We start from the raw sequence: 10,679 nt of genomic DNA on the forward strand, positions 1-10,679 counted from the left end.
GTGATGTGTCACAGGTACACTCAGCTTCATTAGGGGCTGTGAGACATAGGGCGCTTTTCACGATGTACCGTACTTTTGGTACTTCCATAAAATAGCAAAACTATGGCACTTATTTTGTGTCGGTTTTCCACTGGCGTAAAAACTGGCACCGACGACAAATGACATCATCAGTGACCACCCCTGACTGACATCATCATAAACCGCGGCGCGGTATTAACAGCTGTTATTTCGCTGGATTCAAACGTAGAAGACGAGCTGAGACTGGTGCTCGGTCGACAAGCTTTTTGTTTTTGTTCGGTATTTCGCGTGTGCCCCATTTCTTCCAAGCGGCTTGTTATTACGGCAAATACTTTTTTATTTCGAGTGGTGCCATCCAAATCTCGCTGGATCTGTTCATCCGACCATATGGCGATTAAAGCCTGTGTTTCCTCGTTTGTCCGTCCTTCCATTTTACGTTTTTTTATATTTTTGTTTCTACTGCTTTTCATTTAGTTTCTCGCTGTTTGCTGTGTTTCAAAAGATGGCAGTTGTATTTCGTGTTTCAGCGGCAGGCTATTTGCATAACCAATCGACAGCAAATATGTTTGCAAGTCCCACCCCAAAGTACCGAAGTACCAAAGAAGTACCCTAGCTAGTTTGGGACTTTCAGTACTGGAACTTTCGGTACTGGTACTCGACCAGAAGTCAATGGAAAAGCAAATGTACCGAAAGTACCATACTTTGTGCGGTGGAAAACTGCCAGTAGTTTCACAGGCACACTGGCCCTGGGCTGCTCAGCTTCATTAGGGGCTCTGAGATGCGGTTTCACAAACATACTGGGCTGCGCAGCTTCATTAGCGATTCTGAGATACAACTTCCTTGTGTTTTTTATACACCATGCTTCCAAGAATTACTATTGAGGGATGGGAAATACAGTGATATAGGAAGAAAAATCCTTAGGCACGATTCATGAGGGTTTAAAAATCAACAAACACCAGCACTCCCCCCACCCTCAGCCTGCCTTCTCCATCACTGCAGGAACCATTCAGTTAGTGCCTTTACCTTTCTGTAAAAGCACTTTTTAAAAGGTCTGAGTAGCTCAAACAGCTTCATAGAGGAATGTAGATGCCTGATTTGTAGAAATAGATTCCATTTTCTCAGCTTCTGTTGGAAAGCATCAATGAACCATTGCTGTAATATGAAAGAAAGAGTGGAGTGCTGAATAGGGACAGGGGTGTAGAAACTGGGGACCCCCCCCCCCCCCAATATTTAATTTGGCTTCATTTATCCTCCAACAAACAGACATTTATATTTAAAATATTAAGTTGTGTCTCCCCAATATCAAACTCTCTCCTACGCCATTGGACAGGGGCTCCTCAGGCTACCATAACAATGGTGACAGAACAGGTGTCCCTGGGTCAGGTTCAGCCCCACCCTGTCCTACTGCAGTTACATATACAGGTAGGACCGTGAATTGCGTCATTCAGTAAACAAGAAAATTATGTAACTGCAATTACACCATAAAGGATACTATATATGTAATTAAACATTATGTAAAACCGTAAATGACTGGAAATGTTTAACTTATTAGTATTTATTTATCGATACATGATTTGGACTCTATCCTATTACTGTACTATGCATCAGTAAAAATCGCAAATTTAACTGAACCGCACACTTCGGTCACAGGCCGAGCACAGGGGTCCCTCTCCCCAATCGCCAGTTATCGAATTTTCCGTTGCATGACTGGCTAAGCAGAGCGGTAAGCCCCGCCCTCTGGCCGGACTGCGCACGACGATTGGCTGAATCGGAGTTCAAAGCGCAGTCCCCGTTACGGCATCCAGACGCCTGTGCCGACGCTCCGTGCCTCAGTCCGGAGGTAAAATGGCGCTGACTCAAGGAACAAAGAAGAAAGTTTGTTATTATTATGATGGTAAGCTCCGGCACGCTATGCACCACCGCTCGGTTTGAGGTTATTGGGATGTGGATTGCGCTATGATCTGGAGGGAGAGGGAAGTCGTTTGTGTGTTTTTGGCGGCCGAGGCGCCACGGGCTGCAGGGGCGGGCCGCCGTCAATTCGCGGGGGCCGCTCGCCGGGCTGCATGTCACCAAGGACGTAGCCGCTGGGTGCCTGGTGCCCGCTGCTCCGCGTCTTTCTCTGAAGAGCCGCTGTTTATGCAGTTAGACATGTAAAGCTGACACGGAACTACTTGCAGCGGGGTGAGCGCGCTCTCCGGACCGTCACGGCGGCATCTCCCCGGTGGCCGGTATATGTCCGTCCGGAGCTATTCGCGAACGGGTTCTTCAGCAGTCACCCTCAGGGCCATATTTATGTACTATCAATATTTTGGCTTTGAGGGGGCTGCATGCTTGTGCGCTGTGGTTAATGCTGCTCCTCGTTTTGATAGTGTGAGCTCAGGTCTTCTCCCTGCCCCCCCTCTAGGTGACGTCGGTAACTATTACTACGGCCAGGGGCACCCCATGAAGCCGCACCGCATCCGCATGACCCACAACCTGCTGCTCAACTACGGTCTATACCGCAAGATGGAGATCTACGTATGTACGCAGTGCCCTAATGCAAGGGCTCTGGCCATAAGCACTTCTGTGTGGTCATGTATGTGATCTGCCTATCCCCTCCACAGCGCCCCCATAAGGCCAATGCAGAGGAGATGACCAAATACCACAGTGACGACTACATCAAGTTCCTGCGCTCCATCCGCCCAGACAATATGTCTGAGTACAGCAAGCAGATGCAGAGATGTGAGTGGATGATGGGGGCAGGCGGGAAGGCCCACACCTCTAGCTTCACCTCCTCCTGCAGCTCCTCTGTTTAAACATCGTTTTTCTCTCTGCATAGTTAATGTGGGTGAGGACTGTCCAGTGTTCGATGGCCTGTTTGAGTTCTGCCAGCTCTCCACTGGGGGCTCTGTTGGTGAGTAGGGGTGCTGTTACTAAGGGGCGGGGGCGGGGGTGTCTGCGAGTCTTATCGTCTCCTGCAAACACCCTCCACAGCTGGAGCAGTCAAGCTGAACAAGCAGCAGACGGACATCGCCATCAACTGGGCGGGAGGGCTGCATCACGCCAAGAAGTCCGAGGCCTCCGGCTTCTGCTACGTCAACGACATCGTCCTGGCCATTCTGGAGCTGCTGAAGTAAGCGGGACTGAGCGGCATGTGGAGGGATGTCCGGGGTGCTGCCAACACGGGGTAACCTCCAGCTGTGTCGCTGGATACCTGGCAGGTACCACCAGAGGGTGCTGTACATCGACATTGACATTCACCACGGTGATGGCGTGGAGGAGGCCTTCTACACCACTGACCGCGTCATGACTGTATCTTTCCACAAGTACGGAGAGTACTTTCCGGGCACCGGGGACCTCAGGGTGCGTGTCCCGCCCACCGGAGTGCTGAGCTCTGCACAGGCCCCTCCCTCATTGTGGTCACTTAACAATACTGGCTTTTTTTTTGTGTGTTGGTTTTTTTGTTTTACTCCTTCCTCCTCTTGTCCCGTATGAAGCTATGCTCCTCAGTCTGTTCAGGTTCGGATAGCTCCCCCTATGGTTTGTGGGTGTCTTTCTGTGTTTGTCGTATTGTGTAGCTCTTGGATTACTGCTCTTTTAGTGTAAGCTCAGCCTAGCTGCGTTTATGCCCAATAGGCTCCTTAACGGCTGTATGCTTGTAATGTCTCTTCTATGTCACTTTGTACAAAACTGCCTACTAAATGGCTGTAATGTCTGATGCAGTCAGCAGGGGGCGCACGGCCTTGCTCATCTGTTCCTGTTTTGGTTATGCTTCCTTGTCGCTACTTTAGTTTGTGAGGCTGAAAAGAATGAACTTTTCTATTGATGTGCTTTTTTTTTTTTTTTTTTTTTTTTTTTTTTCTTACTGTAAGGAACTAGCTGTGTCTGAGAGCCTGACTGTTTCTCCCCCCACCAGGACATTGGTGCGGGGAAGGGCAAGTACTATGCTGTGAACTACCCCCTCCGAGACGGAATTGATGACGAGTCGTATGAAGCCATCTTCAAACCTGTAGGTTGCTTCTCCCTGGCTTTGGCTTTAGTGTTACGATACCAAAATTGCTTTGCTATCGAATTTCAGCTTCAGTCACTTTTCTTCTCCCCTAGAAAAGGGAAATGCTCTCAAATGTTGTCCTGGGCTCTGTAGTGGAGTTGAAATTGGCACTTACTAGTCAACAAAAATGTTTGTGCCCAGGGAGCTGGGGGTTAAGGGCCTTGCCCAAGGACCCACGGACATGCTGAGGCTGGGTTTGAACTGGCAACCTTGTGATTACAGGCAACACAGGCTTAGCCCACTGAGCCACACGCTGTTATATCCATAATTGAGTAATTCTATTACTAATCTGATGTTTCTTTAAGTAATATTGATACATTGCATTTGGTACAAGGCAGGAACCAACTAACCCTTTCAGGGTCATACGTATGGTTAATTTTAAGTTGTGTCTGGACAGCGGAAGGAAATGGAGACCCTGCAGCAAAGCCCTGCCCACATGGGGTGAAGGTGTGAGCAGTGATGGGCTTGCACCACACAGTGGCAGTGTTAATATCGATGTTGCAATTGCAACATCACAAGGACCACGATAGTATGCTGGGTTCAGGCCATCAATATGTTGTGCTAAAATGTTTTTGGTCAGTCAGGGAATAAAATTAACAATTTTTAACAAAGGTTACTTTTCAAAATCGTGTGTGTGTGAGATCATTCTCGACATTGCTGTTTGACTTTCTTTGCCCCGAGCCTGCCAGTTGGTGACCGCGGCTGTACATTATGTATATTACTGTTGTGGATGGCCATCAGTCCCCCCCCCCCCCCCAAAATAATGTACTAGTACAGTGGTACCACAGCACTGGAACTTAATCCGTTCAGAACTCCAGATCGCATCCTAATAAGTTCGTGTTCTGATTGAATTTTCCCCATAAGTAATGGAAAACCAATAAATTGGTTCCGGACCCCAAAAAAAACAGTAATTTGTAAAGTAAGAAAATGTATCCAAACAATGTGTCCTGCTCAGATCATCCACTCCTTCCGTCTGCCACGCCCCCTCGTTGACCCTGTGTGGAATTCCCTTGTGATCAGCTGTTTCTGGTTGTTGTCACGAGTCCTCTGTAACTTCGTCCGTGTTTGTTTCCCCAGTTCGGTTATTGTATTGTCCGTCTGCGTTTTGCCTGCCTTACCTGTAATTAAACCCCGTATTCCCCGATACCCTGACGTCTGTGCCTTTGTCTCCGTTCTGTCCCCGCTCGGCACAACAATATTATTATAATTATTAAAATAAGATCTATTTAAAAATGTTTTATTGTATAATTGCTGTTACATTTAGACAATGAGACAGTATTTTTACTGTCTCTATTCAGCTAGTGTAAACATGCATGATACTCACTCACATCGAATGCGAGGCTGAAACTGAAGCGTTACCCTTTGTTTCCGCTGAGAGACGTGCCGCGTGACTCATTTCCCTGCGCGTAAATTGTCTTAGGTCAGCGTTCACAGTTTCTCTTCTGAGATTCTGATCGATCTCTAGGTCATTTTTTTCGAACTGGTTGGTTCGACTTTTAAGAAATTCGAGTTCTAATGAGTTCAAGAACTGAGGTACCACTGTATTTCGAAAACTCTACTGCCTTTTTTTTCTGGCGGCGGTTCACTTTGTAGCCCTATTCGGCTCAGTCTCTGACCTGCTCCCCCTCCAGATCATGGCCAAGGTGATGGAGACCTACCAACCAAGCGCAGTGGTGCTCCAGTGTGGGGCCGATTCCCTATCAGGGGACAGACTGGGCTGCTTCAACCTCACAATCAAAGGTGAGCCCCCCCCCCCATGCCCCATCCTGCATATCTGTGTCACCACCCTTCATCCTGCATCTGTGCACCATTCTGTCCACCTAAGATGTCTCTACATCTAGGGCACGCCAAATGCGTGGAGTATATCAAGAGCTTCAACCTGCCGCTGCTGATGCTGGGGGGGGGGGGCTACACCATCCGCAATGTGGCTCGCTGCTGGACCTATGAGACCGCTGTGGCTCTGGACACCGCCATCCCCAACGGTATTGGCCCCCGCCTGGCCTGCCTTTGTGCTCCAGGTCTGCCCCCTACAGGGCTTCCCTGTCATGACTGCGTCCTCCATGTCTGCCCCCTACAGAGCTTCCCTATAACGACTACTTTGAGTACTTTGGACCTGACTTTAAGCTACACATCAGTCCCTCCAACATGACCAACCAGAACACCAACGACTACCTGGAGAAGATCAAGTGAGCAGAGCCTCTCTGTGCATTTGCCCTGATTTGTGGTCAGATGTGGTTTATATACTTGGGGAATTGTCAGCCAAGGGTCAAAGGTCAGACTCCCCTTTCACTAAAGAGATGCTCAATTAGGCATATGACGCAGCCTAATCCAAGAATGACCTCTGTGCTCCGGTGCGCCCCCTGCAGGCAGCGTCTGTTTGAGAACCTCCGCATGCTGCCTCATGCTCCCGGTGTGCAGGCTCAGGCCATCCCAGAGGACACCGTGCAGGAGGACAGCGGGGATGAGGACGAGGATGACCCCGACAAGCGAATCTCCAGTGAGTGGAGACTATAGTGCCCCCCCCTGCCTGGGTTAGAGTAGGTGCTGCCGGGCTTGCAGGGGGGTCACAGGAAAGGCACTGGTAAGGCCTCCAGTATCTGGTCTGTATTACCGGAGCTTTTCCTTTGACCCTGTTCCCTCACACTGCAGAGAGTGTGTGTGTGTGTGTGTGTGTGTGTGTGTGTGTGTGTGTGTGTGTGTGTGACTGTGGAAGGTGACCCCTGTAACTCAGTCCCCTCTTCGTAACACAGATTCGATTACCCCCCCCCCCCCCCCGTATCATGTTCACAGTCCTCGCCCACGACAAACGGATTGCTTGTGATGAGGAGTTCTCAGACTCTGAGGATGAGGGGCAGGGCGGCCGCCGGAACACCACCAGTTACAAGAAGGCTAAGCGGGCGAAGACCGACGAGGAGAAGGATGGGGAGGAGAAGGGTGAGTGGGGGCCTTGAGGGGGGCATGGGGTCCCTGTAACAAGGCATGACTGTCTCTTCATGTCCTGCAGAGGTGAAAGAGGAGGACAAGGGGGCAGTTGAGGAAAAAATGGACACAAAGAGGTGAGTGTAACTCCTGGTGGCTGAAGAGGGAGCTACGTTGACAGTCGCTCTGCACAGCCTCCTGCACCCTGACTCTGGATGTTTACTTCTCTTTCTGTAACACCAGTACAAAAGAGGAGCTGAAAACGGTGTGAGCCCTGCCCCCCCCACCACCCTCCCTCCCCCAAAGGCACTGGCCCACCCGCATGCAGAAGACAAGCCATTTCACCTTAATGACCTTTCAAAGCGAACTGAGATTTGTTGGTTTTTACATCGCAGACAGGATGTGGACGTCTCCCATGTGACACTCCTTTGTTCTGTCCAGCAGTGCTTGTGTCCAGGAGCGTGGCTTTTCCTTAACATCAGTATGAGTAGGTCGGTGGTCGGTACCGCGTCTCATCTAAACCCCCCGACACCCTCCTCCCTGTTACTTTGTATTTTTATTTTTTATTTTTTTTTTTTATTGAAATTTTCTTGTAAAGACCCTCCGCCCCCCATGGGTATGAATTGGAATGGCTGATTTTCACTGTGACTTTTCTTTGAGTCATGATCAGACTTCTTTCAGGTTACCATGCGGTTCCTTGCTTTTACTCTGGTTTTACCATACTTCCTCAAGTAGTAGTGGGGCCTTTATTTAACAAAGTTGCAGAAGTAGTGAGCCTTTTAATTCAGGCCTGCCCAAAATAGAGGCAGGCCTGTATTTACCAACGCTGCAGAAGTAACAGGACTTCCTGCCATCTGCAGACCTTAATTTCTAATTCCTTCTGTTACTGCATTCTGCTGTTTAGTATAGATTCTGTATATGGATGAATGAAACGCCACCATTGTGTCAGTTCAAACCCTGTAAAACAAAGTGGATATATTTACTCGAAATATGCTCTTAAGAGTGTATAATGGTAGATTAGTGTAGCAGGGCCACCTAAGTTTTAAGAGCTGGCTAACGGTACCAGTGATTGCCTTCTAAATGTGTTTTATGGTCGAAATTAACTTCAATGCCATTTAAATCATACAGGCGATTAACTTATGTGCAGTATGCCTAGACATGTATGAGAATTTATTGTAAGTATGCCTAGGTGTCACAAAATATGACCAAAACCTTACTTGAACTGTGAGTGTTAGGTATTCCTTATCTACGACACAATCAAATGTCTTATAACGATCATATTTAACTGCAAGCAAAATCTGAACTGGGAAAAACTAGGATCTTACCTAAGTACAAATATTGCAGCTTACCTTTTGAGAAATGAAACCTGGAAAGATTTTAATTTAAAACAGAACAAGTGCTGAATGTGCATTGTGGGATATAAGGATGTCTCAATATTTATTAACGCATATTTCATGAAGCGCTAAAACTGACTAAATGCAGTTTAGATGCACATTTCTCTCTGAACTCCAGACTGCTTTGAATGTTTGTAAATGTGCAAACTTTTTCATCTTTTATTTTGTAAGTCCCGTAGTCTTCGTAGAGATGCATATTCAATTTTTATATAGCGCCTTTCACAACAGTCTTCCGAAGGTGCTTTACATGGATGTGGTGTGATACATTTAATAACATCAGAGAGCGAGACAGAACGGGAAAAAGGAAGGGAAAATTAAATAAAGCCAGATGACAAGCCGGGGATATGAACCAAAAGACCCCAAGTAAGGAGAAAAAAAACCTCTGGTGGTCCAAGTCAACTAGCTACCCCCCCCCCCCAGGCAGACTAACGACTGAAAACAGGGAAGAGTGGACATGCTTGCTGAAGGCCAGGTGTGAACTGTGATTAAGGATCAAGACAAAGTCCATCAATAAATCTGTTCTCCACGCTGGCCTGTGTAGGTGGCACTGAAGGCTGCACCCACGATCATACAATTTCTAGGTCCCTTTCATGATGTCACACCTCCATGGGACTAAAGCAGGCCCACCCAGGGCTCCACCCGGCCATGTGGAAGGCATACGGATGTTTTTCATTTTTTTTCTGCGAAGCCTTTAGAGATGAGTTTCCATGAGTTGATCCAGTCCTGCCTTTGCCCCTGGCCTGTACTTCCTCATGTTGACCACACACCCCTAGTCATTATTTAACACCTGGCTTTTAATTGAATCCTGTTTTTTTTATTTGAGTAAATATGGTATTTGGACTCTGTTTCTCATTTTGGTCCTGGCATTCCAAGTAACCTTGTAGGGGTGGAACTGGATCAGAGTGTGGGTGCGCATGCAGGCGAGTGTGTTTGTGTGAGAGTCCATGGGTTCATGTGTTTCTACAAGTGTGCCTGACTGTGTTTGCGTGCACATGTGCATGTTAGTGCTCTTTGTGGGTATGTCTGTACTTTTACACTTGTATGAGTGTACACTATTTGTGTTCATGGGCCTGTTAATGTCCACAAGTGTTAGTATGCAAGTATGAGGATGCGTGTCTGTGGGTTTGTGTGCGAAGGAGAGTGGATGAGCAAGTGGGTGTCTGCATTTGTTAGTGTGCAAGTATGAACAGGAGTGTGTTTGTGTTAATGATCCTCTGCGCGGAACAACTTGACATCAGAGACCTGCTTATTTTGTGATGCTACTGTGGGGCCTCGGCCTGGTTTTTGTTTTCAGTTTTTTATTCTGATATGAAGTGCAAATTGCATTCAATCGCCAGCAGGTCATTTTCTCTTATTTTCCGCGAATGTAATGTAGCTTGGGTTCAGACGTGACGCGAGAGCCCCAGCCGTTGGTGTAGGTCCCCTGTGCTGTGATGTGCAGCACCATCGCTGTTAATCACATGGTTTTTGAGGTGTTTGTATCAAAGAGAAATCTTGTCCACCCAGCTGTACTTGGGTCTGTATTTTAAATAAAGTCTTTTAGTCTGATTTAACACCGTTCTGAGTTCTATTTCTGAGGATTTGTGGATTTTGATGCATTTGTAACAGCCCTAATTTTTTACCAGGCAACTTTAAGGATGCATGACTCAGCGGTAAATCCTGTGGAGGCGATATACGCATTTATATTAACAACAGATGGTGCAACGATGCAGCAGTGATCTCAAGTCAGTGCTCTCCTGCTTACTGTAAAATGCGGACCGTTTCATCTGCCCAGGGAATTTACCATTATTATCCTCATGGCTGTGTACATCCCCCCCCCCAGTGTGGACACAAAGGAGGCCCTGAATATTCTTTATCAGACCATGACTGAGTTGCATGCCACGCATCCAGAGGGCGTTTTCACTGTAGCAGGAGATTTCAATCAGGCTAGCATGAAAACAGTTCTCCCCCATTTCCACCAATATGGGGACTTTGCAACAAGGGGAATCAACACACTGGATTTAGCCTATACAAACCTAAAGAATGCTTTCAGAGCTGTCCCACCCCCACCTTGGCTCCTTAGACCATCTCTCCGTTATGCTAATACCTGCATACAGGCCCCTGCTGACCAGAGGACAACCCGTTGTAAGGTAGGTGAGGGTTTGTCCTGAGGGAGTAATGGAAGCCTTACAGGACTGTTTTGAGCGCACGGACTGGGACATGTTCAGAGCTGCTGCCACTGATAATCAGCACATTAATGTGGAGGAGTATGCTGAATCTGTGTCTGCCTACATCCAAAGGCACAGAGGACATCTATGTCATGAAGAACACCACCACCA

General features: G+C 47.7%; 1 protein-coding gene across 1 annotated transcript; it reads left to right on the forward strand.

Moving 5' to 3' along the window:
• The first annotated feature begins 1,781 nt into the window (after nt 1–1,781).
• LOC111833046 (probable histone deacetylase 1-B) lies at nt 1,782–9,914 on the forward strand. The gene is made up of 14 exons (XM_023790954.2): nt 1,782–1,912; nt 2,423–2,535; nt 2,622–2,739; nt 2,837–2,911; nt 2,992–3,130; nt 3,219–3,360; nt 3,914–4,006; nt 5,680–5,788; nt 5,890–6,030; nt 6,126–6,234; nt 6,415–6,545; nt 6,839–6,982; nt 7,053–7,104; nt 7,211–9,914. Exons 1-14 carry the CDS (start codon nt 1,864–1,866, stop codon nt 7,236–7,238), a joined length of 1,443 nt encoding a protein of 480 aa, XP_023646722.1. The 5' UTR covers nt 1,782–1,863; the 3' UTR covers nt 7,239–9,914.
• The last annotated feature ends 765 nt before the right edge of the window (nt 9,915–10,679 follow it).

This window comes from Paramormyrops kingsleyae, chromosome 14 (assembly GCF_048594095.1).
Source record: "Paramormyrops kingsleyae isolate MSU_618 chromosome 14, PKINGS_0.4, whole genome shotgun sequence".
In the NCBI taxonomy this organism is placed as follows: Eukaryota; Metazoa; Chordata; class Actinopteri; order Osteoglossiformes; family Mormyridae; genus Paramormyrops; species Paramormyrops kingsleyae.

Coding starts and splice junctions, on each gene's coding strand:
- LOC111833046 (XM_023790954.2), top strand. CDS start 1,864: ATGGCGCTGACTCAAGGAACAAAGAAGAAAGTTTGTTATTATTATGAT. Junction 2,912..2,991: donor CTCCACTGGGGGCTCTGTTG/GTGAGTAGGGGT, acceptor CACCCTCCACAG/CTGGAGCAGTCAAGCTGAAC. Junction 6,546..6,838: donor CCCCGACAAGCGAATCTCCA/GTGAGTGGAGAC, acceptor TCATGTTCACAG/TCCTCGCCCACGACAAACGG.